Here is an 18,171-nt window from a genome sequence, read left to right as displayed (position 1 = left end):
AAATGCAATCATATAATTACAACAAGGTGCAATTCTCATTATTCTATTAATCATGGCATATTCAAACCTTGAATCAGTCTCTAAATATTTGCTAGCGTGCCTAGGGCCTGTCTCATGCTGGGTAGAAGCTGACTTGACGGCCCACACAGTTCAGAATCTGGTGACATGAGACGAGGGCCCCATTCTCCATAAGGTCCCACATTGGTCCTCTGCTCGTCCTGGTTTCCCTGGTAGCTGGCGTGACAGGCTCTACGGCTTAAAGTGTTCATCTCATCATAGTTTATCCTTAACCTTCAAATTTCTACCAACCAGAATGACTTTCTAAAATCTCCCTAATTACGAATTGAGTGAAATTTAATACACCTTCATTTTCTCCTAGTCTTCGCATTTGTTTCAAACTTAGAGAAAAGAGAGACAGAACTCATTTTACCTTGAATTTAAAGACATAAAGAATCGGAGCAAAAGTCTCTGTGTGTGCAATGGACGCGTTGTGGGCAAGACCTGTCACAATCGTCGGTTCTACGTAATTTCCAGGGCGATCCATAACCTTCAGTAGAGGAATGAAGTAAAAAGAATAAAAGCATTTTGTTGTCAGAGGATACAATCTTTGCCTATACTTACAAGAAAAAAATAAACACCCTTTATAAGTGAATTATTTCTCCAAAATAACTTCCCATCATGAATGAGAATTTTCTCTGCCTTCCATTGGTTCTAACTTAGTTGATCAGAGAAAAATAGAAAATAGGAGACAAGGATAGAGAGCTGTGCATGTGTCATGACCAAGTTACACGGAAAAAAACACGGTTACAGGTGGTTATTTTAAAATTTCTATCACTTAAAAATAGGTAATCTATACCCACTGTGTTATGGACTGTATCGTGCCTCCCACCTCCAAATTCCTCTGCTGAAGCCTTAACCCCCTAGTGTGACTGAATTTGGAGACAGGACCTTTAAGGAGGTAATTAAAGGTAAATGAGGTCATATGGGTGGGGTCCTAATCTAACAGAACTGATGCCCTGCTAAGGGGAAGAAGACACACCAGAGACCTCCTCTCTCCAGGCATGGAGGAAAGGCCACGCGAGGACACTGCGAGAAGGTGGTCGTCTGCACGCCAGGAACAGAGGCGTCACCAGAAACCAACCCTGCCAGCACCCTGATTTTAGACTCAACCGCCAGAACTGTAAGAAACACTTCCGTTGTTTAAGACACCCAGTCTGCAGTATTTTGTGATGGCAGCCCTAGCAAACTAATACACATTGTACAGAAGTCAGACACTCCCAAAGGGGATACTGCAGACACTCTTTTAACCAACCCCCATGTAACCAAATTACTAGTTCACATCCATTCAACTAATGCTCTCTTTTCCATCTATAAAATATCCCGATGCCCACAGCGAGCTGCTCGGGCTGGTGGTTAACTCTCCAGAAGCCTGTGTTTTTCCGCTTTCACCCTGAGCTGTGTTATTTACCAAGAGTCAGCTGCATTTACTCCCAATCCTGTGCATGGCAGCTGTATTTGTTATTGTAATGCCATATTACATTACATAACTTAAATATTACACTAAGGAAAAAAAGAGCTATTTCTAAAGATTAAGTTGAATGATTCAGAAAAAACTCAATATTAGTGAGTAACCAAAAAAATACACAAATATCCATACACACCTCTGTCCGATAAGATATGGGTGTGTCACTGATAAGATGACTGAGGGAAAGGATTCTGCTCTCAGATTGCTTTGCAAGAGACTCAGTTTCTCAGTAAATTTTAAAGAAAGTGAAACTAAATTATAGATAATAAATTATCGGCATAGCTTATGTAAGGATGAAGACAAATTCCTACGACACATGAAGAAAACACCTTGGTTCTACATAAGAAGAATCAAACAAATGTAATTATATGTGTTAAATTAAAATAAAATGTTTTTGGTATGTATTTTTGATTCCCTGCTTTACCTGACTTTTAGAAATAACCAGTAAATATGGATTCTAATTGCTCTGTATACAAAGTCTTCTGCCGTACCATGAAAATGAGGTCTCCTTTCCATACAAATTCCCAGGGACTCAATTCAAAGGCAACCATGGCTCTGAGTTTCTTTGATGTCCTTCCAGAAATATTCTATGCGTTTTATGGCGTCATTCTTTAACACATATATTTCCTCCTTACAAAAGGGATGGAAAAAAGAAAGATGGCCATCGGGGACCCTTCAACAATTTGCCCAGAGCCCTGCTTGTGCCTAAGGGAAAGGAAGTAAAAGTTTGTCACTAGCGATCTCAGTTTTCATTACCTTGCCACCATAGACCACGGTGCCACCTTCTTTCTTTGCTTCTTCCACTGCTCCAAGAAACATGCTCACTGCCTGCTTGGTATGGAGTGGCCCATAGAGCACATTAGCTGGAGAGAAAAAAGGAATGCTCTTCATTTCACCCTAAATGGCATCATTTTATTATTGTAACAGCTTTCCCAATGAACAGACCAATCGCTTCACACATCCTCTCAGTTTACAGCAGGAGTCAGCAACCTTTTCCTATCAAGGGTCAGATAGTAAATATTTAATGCTTTGCATGACCTATGTGGTCTCTGCCACAACCACTCAACTCTGCCACTGTACTGTGAAAACAGGCATGGAAGATATGTAAACAAGTGGGTGTGGCTTTGTCCTGATAAACTTTCTTTACAAAAATGGGTGGTAGGGCAAATCTGGCTGTCAACCCCTGGTTTAGAGTACTGGTTATCAGTTAAATCAAAGCACTGCATTAAAAATACAGGACTTGTTTATTCATTCCAGTGTGATCACTCTCAATGGGATCAACTCAGGCTCAGCAGGTGGTGTGCAACTCAAGGGGGAGAGACTGATGCTGCCCTAGGTATGGCTGCCGGAAACCAGAGCATTAGAGATGACCCCAGGCACAGAGGGAGAAGGAAGATTTAGAGAGGCCTCAGTCAGGAGGTGGCATTTGAGCAGAGCCAGTCACGGGAAGAACATTTCCAGCAGAGAGCAGTAAGACAGAGCCTGGAATTCCTGAAGCACTGGGAGAAGCTGGGGCTCAGGGACAAGGGGGCAAATGGTACACACGGGATCAGAAGCTGGGCAGGCGAGGAGGCAGGGTCAGATCACCAAAGACTGTAAGCCTGCACAGGAGGGACTCAGGAGGAATTTAGGTTTCAGTGTAAAAGCAATGAGAAGTCCCTGGAGAGTTTTAAGCAGGAGAGTGAATTATCTAATTACATTTTTAAAAATCACTCTGGTTACTGTCGAAGGCAGAAGGGGAAGCAGGCAAGTCAGTTTAGCGACTTGCATTCTTCCACGAGAGAGGATGGTGGTGGCTCAGTCAAGGTAACAGTGGTGAAGGGAGAAAAGCTCATCAAACTCATCCCGTCTAAACACCAGCGCCCAGGCTCACCCACCAGCCCACATCAAGCACTCAGGATCCTAACCTAGGGGCAGACAAGTCCCTCCAAATGCCAAAGAACCTGCTTCATATGCCATCAACTCAGAAAAGGAGAAAAAAAAAAAAGTAGATGAGAACACTTATAACACCAGCTGTCCGAAAGGAGCATCTTTGAAATCAGTACTCACAGTCCCAGGGGTTCCCGACGCGAACCTGTGCATAGGCCTTTTTGAGTCTATTTACAACTTCGTCGTGGATGCTTTCATGTAAAAACTAAGTGAAAAAAGAAACAGTCATGGGAATAGTAAATGTACAAATCCATTAACGTACCATTTTTCTTAATATTATTAGTTTTTGAAATATTGTGATCTCTGAAAATAGAAGTATGTTTTTTATTTTAATAATTTTTAAATATTAAAATAATCATTATTTTAATAAATTTTTTAATTTCTAATTTTAATATTAACTACATGAAGACAATAGTTTCCCATAGGTGAATGTTAGAATAAAATCAAGAACCATGTCTTTATCAAGTTTCTAAGGACTTACTTGGCCAAAGTTCACAAATCAATGCTGTCTGTTTCTGTTCCAGAGAATTCGAAGTGTTAATTAGCAGGGAACCTCAGAGTACACCCGTCTCCCAGGGTACCCGTTCGAGTCTTAGTGAACACACACCACAACAGTCTGGTCAGCCTCCCTCTGCTAAGTAACCGCATGCCCTGAGCCTCAGGCTGAGCAGGTCTCCAGAGTGAGGCCTTAAGCAGGTGAGGGCAGCCCTCGGACTCATTCTGGGTAGGATGTGAGCTTCATGCTACATTCCCAGTGGCAGAGGTGAACTTGTCAAACCATCCATTCTCTGGGTTGGTCTCCATGTGATGAATGGACCAACATTATGAGAACTAGTCAGGGAGAGGTCTGTAGTACCAGAATGGTTTTTCCTACAAACCACTAATTGTCCCTATGGAAATCAATATGGGCATGACTAATAGCATCTTCTAATATTTAGCACTAAGTATAAAGCATGGCTATGTATATTTGCTCTAAGACACAAGGGAAAAATGAAAGTTGACTGAATAGAGACATGCTTGCCTTTATGTCATTTCTTGTTTGACCGTGTAATGAAGGTTACCATCTTTTCGAGCATCCCTGCTTCCTTCTTAGCATTAATGTAATAAATGATTAAGCTGAACAAATTTAACAAATTGTAAGTAAGTACTTACAAGATAAGTATATCGTACCTTAGACTTTTTTGAGAACTTTCAAATGAGTAATATAAAAACAAAGGAAAGATTGATATTCATTTGTTGTAAAATACAGGAAAAGATGAAAATGAAAAGTCATGGGGGGAGCCAGCCCCATGGCTGAGTGGTTAAGTTCGTGCACTCTGCTTTGGCGGCCCAGTGTTTCGCCAGTTCAAATCCTAGGTGCGCACATGCCACCGCTCATCAAGCCATGCTGAGGCAGCATCCCACATGCCACAACTAGAAGGACCCACAACTAAGGATACGCAGCTATATACCAGGAGACTTTGGGAGAAAAAGGAAAAATTAAAAAAAAAATCTTTAAAAAAAAAAGAAAAGTCATGGGAAAAGTAAAGACTTAACTTTCACATATCTTTTATTCTAATTAATTTAGATTATGTCAGCCTTATAAAGATTTTGATCATATTCATGATGGGTGACATTAAAAACTCAAAACGAATTCCTCTGTAATTTAATTGTAAACGATTTCTTTTTAAATTACGAGGAAAACTCAACAACAATAAAAAAATGGCAAATGTACCCCAACTTTGTACCCAACCAAAACTTGTTTGGTTGCAATATACACAGTTTTTCAGTATCATAAGAGTCATGAAAATCATGGTTGTATCCCACATAAGACTGAAATCCAGCTCAAGTCTAAGTGTGAACATTAAACTTCCCAAACCCCATACACTGAAGCTAAACAACATCTCGTTATATATACTTAGTATTAACGTGTCCTATACCTATGTGGTCAGACTATATAAAGAGAACACACAGACAGAGTCATTTGCTTTTCAGTAAACCACGTCGCATCAAGTCAAATCTAAGACTTCGACTTACAGATTTAGTTTTTGAATTTTTCAAACTTTTAGCTTGTTTGATTCTCCAAGTGACACTGGACTTTGTCCACATCATTCTACATGTAGGACTGAAAATAGGTCTCATCTCCCAGTCCAACTTCAATCAATTGGCGTGAGACTATTTTTAGCTTGGGGGGAGGGCGGTAAGGCAGAGTCTCTCGTTGATTAGCAACATCTGCCATGAGCACAGAAGACAGCAGGGCCACACGTTTGCCAACCACATCTAGAGAATACATTTTTCTAGCAGTACTTCTATGACACCTCCCTAACAGTACAATTTGTTAAACTGTTTGAAGATAGGACAATCTCACGTGCCTATGCAGACACACTCACCAGGCGCCTTGCGGTGGTACACCTCTGGCCAGCTGTCCCCACGGCCGCAAAGAGAGCTGATGGAACAACTAAACTGAGGTCTGCATCCTCAAAAGCTTAAAGAAGCACAAACACACACTCATCAGTGTCTCGAAGTAGGCAGACAAGGTACTTGTAACTGGTATAAAATGATGTCTTGAGAAAGCGCAATAAGAGAACATCAGAACTTCCCTGTAAAATAAGCATGTTCACATTGCAGAGGCAACTTTTCTTCCAAGGAAGATGATATGAGAATAGAGCAATGAGCTCTATGGTCTTCACCCAAGTACAGATGTAAATTGAGGCTCCTACTTCTTCATCTTTCATCTCGCAAAGTTTCTGATACTAAGTCTCCTCTGTCCCCTCATTATGTGGTCTCTTCTCTAAGCCCACCATCTTCTTTGTCAGTGACTTACCTTCAGTCTCCAGCCTAGGGCCCATCTTGATGCTGGCTTCCCTGGGACCAGAGAGGGCAAGAGGATTCTTCTGATTATCATCACCATCTAACCATGCTCTCCAGCAACATCTACACCCTCACCTGCAGCAGTCCATGCCCTTAAATTCCTCTCGTTGCCCCTCTACAGATTTCCAAGTCTCTGAAACCCCTCAAGCTTTTTACTCCTGCACCAAAGGACCTCACCCCCTACTTCATGGAAAATGTCCAAGTGTTTTTGGTTTGTTTTTTATAAAGATCGGCACCTGAGCTAACAACTGTTGCCAATCTTCTTTTTTTCTTCTTCTTCATCTTCTCCCCAAAGCCTGCCAGTACATAGCTGTATATTCTAGTTGTGAGTGTCTCTGGTTGTGCCATGTGGGACGCCGCCTTAGCATGGCCTAATGAGCAGTGCCATGTCCATGCCCAGGATCCAAACCAGAAAAACCCTGGGCCACCGAAGCAAAGCAGGCAAACCCAACCACTCGGCCACGGGGTCAGCCCCTGTCCAAGTGTTTACACAAAAGGCCTTTTTCAGCTTCCTCTGAAGAAATGAATACAAAATCACTTTCAAATTCCTCTCTACTTTTGTCTATTCCTTCCTCTTCCGCCTTGAAAGAAAAACTAGTCTTTACAAGGTTAACCCTTCTATTTATGTTATTTGTAATTTCTTCCTTCTCATCCCTTCCAGAAATTTACAGTCTCAATTTCCTCTTATATCTTCAACTTTTCCCTGTCCAATTTAATAGCATTCTCAAATAGCAGATGGTTAAGAAGGTGGCCTGTGTAACCAAACAGACCAGGGTTCTTGTCTATCTCCTCCACTTTTTTTTTTTGGTGAGGAATATTGGCCCTGAGCTAATATCTGTTGCCAATTTACCTCTTTTTGCTGGAGGAAGATTCGCCCTGAGCTAACATCTGTGGCAATCTTCCTCTATTTTATGTGGGATGCCACCACAGCCTGGCTTGATAAGTGGTGAATAGGTCTGTACCAGGATCCGAACCTTCGAACCCTGGGCCACCGAAGCATATCACGCACACTTAACCACTACACCACGGGGCCAGCCCCTTCACCACTTTTTAATTGTGTTATTTTACCTTTTTGAGCCTCAGTTTCCTCATCCGTAAAATGGATAATGATGTCTGAGGTGCTGACACATGATAGTAAGGAGTTAAGGAAAGAGCTGTGCTCTGGGGTCTGATTATCAGGATACAATCGCTGGCTCTGTCACTGGTGAGCCTGTCACTTCAGGCACATAATCATCTGAAGCCTCAGAGTGTAACCTCCGAATGAGATTAATAATGGTATCTACCTCATGGGATTATTGTGGGCATTAGATAAAATGATGCATAGGAAACAGCTGAGCACAGTACCTGGCAAACGCCAGTGCCCACTAAATGCTAACTATACATGGAAACGAACTCTCCCTCTAACTAGGTTAGGAGTTCATCCAGAACACACCCTTCAGCATGCACTTCTTAAACTTCTGGTACACACCACTAAGATCCAGGCCTTTAAACACGATGATAATGACGGCAACATAACAATTAGCAAGCTTTGCTTTCTATCACAAAATCCATGCTTCTACTAAGTCTCAGCATACTGATGCTCATTACAGTATCCAGAAGTTACGCTGGTAGACTCCTTTCGCGCCAAACAGTTGAAAAAAAGAAGTAATACCCAATCCTATAGGTAAGCGATGAGATGCCTTAAGGAAGTGTTGCTTTCCAATAAAAAAGCACTTAATATTCTTCTGAAGACAAATTGATGTTTGAAATCAAAAGGAATCAGCAAGTGACAGAACAGTCACTTACTTATTCTAGAGAAACATGTGGCCAGTTTCCAGAAAATAGGAGAAGGAAAAACAAGAAACAATGCCACACTAGGAAGTCTCAAACACAGGTTCTAAGCCCCAGGTAACATTTTCCAAACGTGAACCCCTTTCCTTCCTAGTTATCTCTGCCTTCAAACCATTGCGTCCCGCTCACAAGTAAAGCTCCTAACATGGGAATTAGGTCACAGACACACATAGTATAGAAGGGACGAGTTCCTACACAAACAAGTTCTATATATTCAGGATGGCTGTTGGAGCTATTCTGAACCGAAAAACAAGCAAACCGAAAAATAAAGGGCAGCCTTACCAATAATGGCATTGTTTCCTCCAAGCTCTAACAAACTTCTCCCTTTAAAAATATATAAACGCAAATTAATGCCTATTTTAGTATTTAATGCACACTGCTATATGGTGTCAAATCATAGCGTATCCTAATTAAGTTTTATTTTCCTATTTAAAACATAGCATGATTTTGCATCAATGTCCAATTTCCTAATTTTAATAATTGCACCATGGTTATATGACAGAATGTCCTTGTTCTTAGGAAATACACCAAAATATGTAATGGTAAAGGAACACAATGTCTGCAACTTTCTCAAAGGTTCAAAAGTAATATGCACCCAAAATGCGTGTGTGTGTATGTTGGAGAGGGAGAAAATGATAACCAAATGGGGCAAAATGTAAGCAAATGGTGAACCTCATTAAAGGGTATACAGGAATTCCTTGCATAAGTCTTGTAACTTTTCCCTAAGTTTGAAATTACATCCCCAAAAACTCCAAACAGTGCAAAGTGGTACAGTCACTGTGGGAAATCATACGACAATTTCCCAAGAAATTAAACACAGAATTACCAACGATCTAGCAATCCCGCTTCTGGGTACCTAACCAAAAGACATGAAAGCAAGGACTTGAACAGATACTTGTACACTCATGATCATAACAGCATTATTCACAATAGCTAAAAGGTGGGAGCAACCCAAGTGTCTATCGACGAATGGATAAACAAAACGTGATGTCTACATACGGCTTTAAAAAGGAAGGAAATTTTGACACATAATATGGACCAACCTTGAAGACATTATGCTAAGTGAAGTAAATCAGACACGAAAAGACAAATATTGTGTGATTCTACTTATATAAGGTTCTTAGAGTAGTCAAATCCACAGAGGCAGAAAGTAAAATGGTGGTTGCCGACGGTTGGGAGAAGGCAGTAATGGGGAGTTAGTTTTAATGGGTACAGAGTTGGGAAAACAAAAAAGTTCTGGAGATGGACAGTGGTGATGGTTGCATGACAATGTAAATATACTTAGTGCCACAGAACCGTACACTTCAAAGTGATTAAAAAGGTAAGTTTTATGTTATATATATATTTACTACCACACACAAAAAAGTTGAATAACATGCTTATTCTAGAAATTATTTTTAAAAAGAAGCAAGCATCAAGCAGGCAAAAAGCTATGGGCCATAGGTCACCACAAAATCTCTCTTCATAATTTGGTATAGTGTCTTCCAAGCTCTCTTCTGTGCATTTATATTTAGTTGAGATCATACTATCTAATTAATTTTGCTTTATTTTCCGATTAATATACCTTTTCCCTAACTTATTAAGAGCTGTTTAAAAAAAAAAATCACTGCATAGTATTCCATCATGATGATGTACCAAATTTTATTTAGCTACTTCTCTAGTGTTGAATATGTTGGGTACTGATTATTAACTTGGTTATCAACTTAGGTCAGGGCCAAAGGGTATAAATGTGAGAGCTCCTGATATACAATGCCAACCTACATTCTAGGAAAGTTATACAGCAGGCTATGAATGCCATTCTTAGTTTATACTCGCCAGCATGAAGATTTGAGATTTGTTTGCCTCAAATTTTTTTTTCCCCCTCAGGAAGATTGGCCCTGAGCTAACATCTATTGCCAATCTTCCCCTTTTTGCTTGAGGAAGATTTGCCCTGAGCTACGTGCCAAGCCTCGTCTGTTTTGTATGTGGGTTGCCACCACAGCATGGCCACTGATGAGTGGCATAGGTCCACGCCTGGGGAGTGAACCTGGGCTGCCAAAGTGGAGTGCACTGAACTCCACCACTAGGCCACAGGGCTGGCCCCTGCCTCAATTTTAGAGCTGTATTTACTACTGATCTTTAAAACATAAATTTATTTTTCCTTAAATGCACTTTAAAATCAGCTTCCACGTGAGTAACTTTTATTTATTTTGGATATGAGGAGCTTACGTGACAGCAGGAGACTATGTTCTCACCTCTGCCACTCTGAAACAATTAAGCCTCAGGTGGTTATTAATTATAAGGGGTAGGGCTGTTACTACCAAAAGCCACTGAGCACTACCTCAGCTTGTCTCCACTGCAACAGTTAATTTAACGACAGCTTGCTGGTTGCAGCAGAGCACTATCCTAGGTGCTAAGAAAAGGAAGGAAACAGAAAATTCTACACCTAACATGGGCTCCTCCTGCCTGGCTTCAAGTGATATGCGGCAGAAGAGGAGGGACTTATACTTTCTATATCCTTCCAGTTCTCTATGTGCTCCCTAACCACACTCAGAACCGCCAACCCCCTCCAAGAAAGCAGCTGTAACTTACAACAGGCAGATACATTTTTTAAAAATTGTAATCCTACTAATGGTACTACTTAAGAGAGAACAAACCACTGCTTTGAGTAAGAAGGGGAAGGGAGAAGGAGAAGATGAAATCTCCTAGTGAAAGAAGCAGGACTAATCATCTTGAGCACCTTTATTTGCACATGCTTATCGGCCATTTGTATATCTCTGAAGAAATACCTATTCATTAGAATGCTGTCCCATTTTTTAATTGGGTTTTTTATATTGTTGAATTGTAAGAGGTCTTTATATATTTTAGATACAAATCCTTGATCACCTAAAGGATTTGCAAATATTTTCTCCCACTCTGTAGACTGTTCTTTTCATTTCTTTGATGGGGTTTTTTGAAACAACAAAAATGTTGGATTTTGATGAAGTCTAATTTATCTGTTTTTTCGTGTGCTGCTTGTGCTTTAGGAGTCACATCTAAGAAACCATTGCCTCATCCAAGGTCACAAAAATCTATTCCTATGCCGCCTTCTAAGAGTTTTATAGTTCTAGCTCTTACATTTAGGTCTGATACATTGTGAGTTAGTTTTTGTGTATATGATGAGGTAGGGGTCAACTTCACACATACCTATGTGGATACCTGGTTATCCCAGCACCATTTGTTGAAAAGACCATTGTTTCCCATTGAGATGTTTTGGGACCCTTGTCAAAACTCAATTGACCATAAATGTAAAGGTGTATTTCTGGGATCTGAAGTCTATTCCTCTGATCTTTACATCTATCCTTATGCCAGTACACAGTCTTAATTACTGTACTTTTACCGTAAGTTTTGAAATTGGGAAGTATGAGTCCTCTGACTTTGTTCTTCTTTTTGAAGATTGTTTTGGCTATTTGGGGTCCTTTGCATTTCATATGAATTTTAGGATCAGCTTGTCAATTTCTACAAAGAAGCCAGATGACATTCTGAAAGGGCCTGTACTGAGTTTGTGGAGCACTTGGACTGTATTGATCTTGGACAGTAACAATATTAAGTTCTCCAAAAAGTGAAAGTGGGATATCTTTATATGTATTTAGGTCTTCTTTAATTTCTTTCAATGGTGCTTTGTAGTACTCTGTGTGAAAGACTTATACTTCCTTTGTTAAACTTATTCCTAAGTATTTGATTCTTTTTGATGCTACTGTAAATGAAATTGTTTTCTGAATTTCATTTTCAGATGGTTCATTGTTAATATATAGAAATACAATTGAAGTCAGAGGGAGAAAGTCAAATACCATATGATCTCACTCATAAGTAGAAGATAAAAACGACGACACACAAACACATAGAAAAAGAGACTGAATTGGTGGTTACCTAATGGGAAGCGGGGAGGAAGGAGGGTGAAAGGGGTGATTAGGCTCACATGTGTGTGGTGATGGATTGTAACTAGTCTTTGGGTGGTGGACATGATGTAATCTACACAGAAATCGAAATACATAACGAGGTACACCTGCAATTTATGTTATAAAAACCAGTTACTGCAATAAAAAAAAATTTTTTTAAAGAAATACAATTGACTTTCGAATATTGAACCCTGCTGACCTTGTTTATCAGCTCTAATAGTTAGTAAACTTGCATTTTAAAAGCAATGCTCATACAGCAAAATGGCTGGCAGATTAACTAGTCAAGTCTCCTCTTATGCTAGGGTTAGAGTCTAAATTCAGCATAATAGCCAAAAATTGAAAGTCGATATTATCCTTGGAAACCACTTTAACGAGCCACAAAGTGGAGAGTACAAAGCTCTGTCTATACAACCCTTTTCAGTCATATATACATGAAATATAAACGATAGAAGAACAGGTAAGTCTTCTGTTCCACATTCGCTCTAGGTCCTGTACACCCACTCATCCTGTATAAATTGTGAGTTCTCTTTTTTTAATTTGTTAATCAGGCCTGATAGAAATTGATAAATATATTTGATACGATTCTACTATAGTCATTTAGGAGGATAATGACATCCTTTTCCAAATTATGCTATTAAATTCAGGACCTCTCTAATATCAACCCACTAATAACAATACTCTTTCTTTCATTTGGACTTTGAGATAAATGGCTGATGTCTCCATGGAAAGGGTCAAGGAAAAAAACCTCAACTTTTAGATTTCACATCCACACCAGAGGGAATTAAAATCCTCATTAGAAAGCCAACACTTACCAAACCTCTCCTGCACCATAAGGGCCACCTGTTTTCCCACCTGAGTGCTCCCAGTGAAGGACAGCAGGTTCACTCGCTCATCTTTGGCCATTGCTGTGCTGCAGGGGAACAGACACGGTCACCCAAGCAGAGAAACCCAGCAACGGTGGCACCTGACAGACTAGACAACTCTGACCTGGGGTCTCGTCATCGAAAGTCAGTCAAAGACACAAGGAAGCCTATCCCAGGGGAGCAAGGGAAGGTGTTCATGAAAATGAACTAGATTCTCACAAGTACATCCATACAACAGAATGAGCTAACCTGCTCTGTGAGCTTTCTGTAAACAGAAATCACCTCGAGGACGTTGTTAAGGAATTAAGCCCCTCCTGTACTGAGTGGGTGACTAGACAACGCGACCTTAGCACTTCCTTGATGAGCATCCCAGTTATTCTGCAGACTCTTAAACTACTAATTCCCTTAAGAATTAAAAGTCTAAAGACTGTAAGGAAACATCCTAAGTATCCCTCACGGAAGCTGACTTATAAAGGCTGTGCTGGGATTTCCAGCTGCTTCTAAGGAATGTAGACGAGAAACTAAGGATTTGAACCCCTTTCCTCATAGTTTAGTGCTTCAAAGGCACTGGGCCAAGCAGGGCAGTTACAGCATCAGGGTAATGTAGGGCTGGAACAGCTTGACGAGATTAAACACGTAGGCTTCCCCAAGTTCAGCCCAGCAAACATGAGCACTGATACTCAGGGTGGCTGCTGCTTCATGCACTCCTGCATGCACTACTGTAATTATTTGAGCTATTCCAAGGTCAACACGAGGGACTGGCTGCCCAAAGTACAAGAACAGAGTGGGTCAAAGGATAGGCTAATCATGTTTTAAATGACATTTAGATAGTACTTGACTATGCATTCTATATATGGGAGTTGTATTTTCTAATATTTTCTCATTTATATGAAAAAAGGAGTAATTTATTACTTCTTTTTGAGATTACCTATTAAGTACAGTAGTACCGTCAAAGCAATGGAGGGAAACTAACATTTTAACCACACCAGTACGGGTTTATGAGACCTGACTCCTATAAAACCTCACCTAATCAAAGACTAAGCCAGTAATAAAACAACCTCAGCATGGTTCAGAGCAATTATCATCAGTTCCAGCTTAAAAAGAGGCTATGGCATTATGCTAAAAGAAGCCAGATACAAAAGGGCACATATTGTATGATTCTATTTACATGAAATGTCCAAAATAGGCAAAGCCAGAGACAGAAAGTAGATAAGTGGTTGCCAGAGGCTGGGGCAGGGGCGATGGGCAGTGACTGCCAATGGGTATGAGGCTCCTTTTGAGGGTAATACAAATGTTCTGGAATAAGATAATGGTGATGGTTGCACAACATGGTGAATCTTCTAAAAACCACTGAATTACACATTTCTAAACAGAGAATTTTATGGCATGTGAATGATATGGCGATTTCCAAAAAACGGTAAATTTTTTAAAAGAAGTTATACTCCCAGAGCTCCCTTTTTTGGTCAGCCGAAGAACCCAGCCAATTGGATAGGTTTCCAGCGGGGAGTGAAACCCTAGACTACAGTCTCACAGCTTTGCTCTGTAAGCAAGCACCTTTATGACCTTTATAAATCAAGCGTCAGGAAGCCCTGGACTGTCCACCGGGAGAGCAGTTTGTTATCTTAGGATTTAAACACCTTCCAGTAGTAGCTCTGGGCAATGAAAAAGCCAATTCTTACTCATCTTCCATCAGAGGCTATGCATTAATAAAGTAAGAGCCCAGTGAGGTCCATAATAATGATGATTCCAAAAAGTCATTCTCACCTCCTCTGGGGTACTGGATTTCACTACTCTAATAAAGATGGATCTAGTCAGTCATCCAGCATCCTTCTACAGAAAGACACCCTCGGGCTGTTAACCTACCCAAGATCTGCTCCACCACAAGTCAAGGAACAAATCGCACCAGGCAGCTTGTTGTCCTCCAGAACCTTGGCTATTATCCTAGAAAGAAAAAGCAATTACTAAGTAAGGAAATAATTTAATTTCTTAGGATTTTTTGAAAAACTAGGAATAAATTCCAACCACCTGACTTTCCTTTTTCAACTCTCTCTCCCAGCCCTCAAACATCCAGGCCTCAAGTTCTCCTGACATATTAGAGATATGGTTTTCAAACACTTAAAAGCAGAACTCTTTTTTTTCCTAAAAGAATCTTAAGAAGAAAAACACAAACAAAATGAATAAAAGACATAAAGCAACGGTTAGGCAGCTCAAATGATCATTGTTCTCAAGTATTTTCTGCCAAACTATGAAGATATATCCGGTTCAAGATGGTAGACTGACTGCAGGGCATTTTTTTTTTTTTGCAGACCACAAATCCATTAAAATGATGGCAAAGAAATAAAAAAAGAAATAATATGGAATAAAATCTAGAAAGATGAAGAAAAAGAAGGAAACGAGAGCCTTCAACACATCTCTGCAAAGCAGAGCCAGCCAGAAAAGTGAGAATGAAAAGGAAAAGAGATTCCCCACAACCTAGAGTAGATGCTGAGGAGATACAGCAGAGGGAGCTGGACCTGCCCACAGAACCCTCAAGAAGTTCAGGACTAGCGTCCACTGGCTCCACACCAAACCTCCTGGTCAGGAAACATGAGCACCCTCCAGGCTAAAGTACTGTGGACAAACACAGTTTTTTGTTAATTAGTCTCCCACAACTTATGCTATTAGAGTTAAGATGATAAATACAGTTCAATGCTACTTAAATCTGATTTCAAGTTGTATAAAATGGCTCTAGTGGGTCTGGCCTGGTGGCGTGGTGGTTAAATTTGTGCGCTCCGCTTCAGCAGCCCAGGGTTCACGGGTTCGGATCCTGAGTGTGGACCTACCTACCACTCGCCAAGCCACACTGTGGCAGCATCCCACATACGAAATAGGAGGATTGGTACAGATGTTAGTTCAGCAACAATCTTCCTCAAGCAAAAAGAGAAGGAATGGCGACAGATGTTAGCTCAGGGCCAACCCTCCTCACCAAAAAAAAAAAAAAAAAAGCCTCCAGTAAGTCTGGTTTCTCTGAAACAGAGTTCTTCCATTCATTTTGAACTTTTTGAGGAGTATGGATCTAAATAAGCACAGGTTCTTTTCATCAATCACCCCAACTTGCTGGAGACTTTCAAATTTGTTTAATTTTAAAAAGATCCAAACCCTACACTCACTGCCATAAAAAAGACACCATTGTCATATGTAAGTAAATTTTCCAATCGTCACCAAAAATGTCCACTACAGCAGTTTTTTTTTTTCCATCCGATCAAGGATCACACATGGCAGTTGCACATCTGAGACCTGGTGTTGGGTAGTACAATTCTTCCAGGGACTTAGGGTGCATCTACTGTCTGCACAAGTGGACTGACTGCTCTGGAAGGGGTGGGATTTTGCTTTGGACCTGTGAGTAAAGATTAACAAACACCCTTCCCCTAATGCATGAGAATCTGACCTTGGGTTAACTCTCTAGTTCTGTTCCACAAGTTACCTGATAAACATCAGAATGTCAACAATGCTACACAGACAACATGGCTTATGGTAAAAATGACCCTCCTAGCCATCTGCATCTGGACTGCGATAACCACCTGAGAACTAGAAATGGGAACCTCATGCTTCTAGGCCTGGCCTGAGTGCAGTGACTCCTGTAACTGCATGTCCCTGTGGGCGCTGAAAGCTACACCTATAGATTTCTTACATGCCAGTTTGGCTCCTGTGGGGCATTAGGCTTTTAAGCCAGGGCCACCCCCCATCTGCCCAACGCAGATCTCATCTCCTTACCCCTGCATAAACTGCTACAAAGACGCTGACTAAAGAGGAATGTCTGATGCTATCCTCTCAGCAAACTTTGTTCCTGTCCCACATCCTTCCGAATAGGCAGATGTACCAGAAGTGGCCCATGCTCGTCTTCTGAGTCTGAATGTTTAGCTGAATTTAAGAACTCCTGGTAGACACTGTTGTACCCTTGATTAATTCCAGCAAAATTCAGCATCATTTTGCTTATTGTCTTCCATTACAAAATCAGATAATATTCTCAATTATCTAAAAAATCAGCCATGTTGCTATATGAACATTTCAAACCCTTCAAACGGCTTAAAGCAAATAAATATAAAAAAGCTCAGAGCCACAATAACTTAGAACATTTGAAACTAATATTAAAATTAATATTTTAACCAGCTGCTTAACAATAATTGGCAAGTTAGTTCACTATGTTTACATTAACTGTTTTAAGAGTTTTTTATTCTTGAAAACTTCCTGAAGAAACTCATCAATTTTATGTGTTTTGTATAGCAAAGTTCTATTTAATATTTAATTTGAACACCCCTGCCTTGGAGAATATCGTTTCCTCAATATCACATATTTCTTTCAAGCAAACACTCACACACACTACTCTTTCTTAGCCCCCGTTTCAATTCCTAAGCCAGTGTTCCTAAATGATCTTCCAACACTAAGGACCCTCTTACATATGGTTTCCACCACAGCTTTCTACCGACAATCCTTAAATAAGAGAATGCAGACCAGGCAACAATGGAGCATCACGGGTGCACCCTCACCCTACGTGAGAAGGTGCCCTCTCCCATACATTCTCTAAATTCTGAATGAAAAATTAGTAACACTGAATTTATGACCTAATCAGAGTTTTCAAGTTCTCAAATGTGAATAAATAAAACATCAATAATGTCTTAATCAAAAGATGAAATATATTTTAGATAGAAGAATCAGTGGAATAGTATAACCATTTCTTTCTGTTTGGCTAACAGCCTATCAAACAAAAGCAATAAAAGTATTAGCTGGGTAGGACAAAAACCATTAACATGTTGAATAGTTATAAAATATAGCCCATAGGGGCCAGTCTGGTGGCCTAGTGGTTAAGTTTGGCATGCTCCGCGTCAGCAGCCTGGGGTCAGTTCCCAGGCACAGACCTATGTGGCGGCAACCCAGATACAAAATAGAGGAAGACTGGCACAGACGTTAGCTCAGGCTCAATCTTTCTCAAGCAAAAAGAGAAGAATTGGCAACAGAGGTTAGCTCAGGCCGAATCTTCCTTAGGGGAAAAAAAAACCATAAATTGCAAGGATATTTCCTTTCCACTGCATTTGTTTTTATTTTGCAAGTGACAAAAATGTTTATAATAGCTCAAGTTCAACATATATCAATATCTGACATGTTTCCAAAGAGTTAAATGATGTGGCTCTGAAAGAGCTCTATCAACTGCAAAATGATACAAAAATATTATTATAACCAAAGGAGAAAGAGGTTATCCAAATGCCATGCTTAAATAAAT

General features: G+C 40.3%; 1 protein-coding gene across 2 annotated transcripts in view; it reads right to left on the bottom strand.

The window, feature by feature from the left end:
• Positions 1 to 18,171, bottom strand: part of ALDH7A1 (aldehyde dehydrogenase 7 family member A1) — a 38,671-nt gene that overhangs the window by 5,761 nt on the left and 14,739 nt on the right. Inside the window, exons 8-14 of one of the 2 annotated variants that reach the window (XM_008529976.2) lie at positions 14,778 to 14,855; positions 12,864 to 12,961; positions 8,417 to 8,458; positions 5,824 to 5,918; positions 3,575 to 3,659; positions 2,282 to 2,388; positions 431 to 547 (exon numbers count right to left, since the gene is read on the bottom strand). In XM_008529976.2, coding sequence (XP_008528198.2) covers positions 431 to 547; positions 2,282 to 2,388; positions 3,575 to 3,659; positions 5,824 to 5,918; positions 8,417 to 8,458; positions 12,864 to 12,961; positions 14,778 to 14,855 — 622 coding nt within the window. The remainder of the gene's footprint in view (positions 1 to 430; positions 548 to 2,281; positions 2,389 to 3,574; positions 3,660 to 5,823; positions 5,919 to 8,416; positions 8,459 to 12,863; positions 12,962 to 14,777; positions 14,856 to 18,171) is intronic. The other variant, XM_070569363.1, reaches the window with a different exon arrangement.

This window comes from Equus przewalskii, chromosome 13 (assembly GCF_037783145.1).
Source record: "Equus przewalskii isolate Varuska chromosome 13, EquPr2, whole genome shotgun sequence".
Lineage (NCBI taxonomy): Eukaryota > Metazoa > Chordata > Mammalia > Perissodactyla > Equidae > Equus > Equus przewalskii.
The sequence above is the reverse complement of the archived record's forward strand: the minus strand, read 5'-3'. Positions and strand labels throughout refer to the sequence as shown.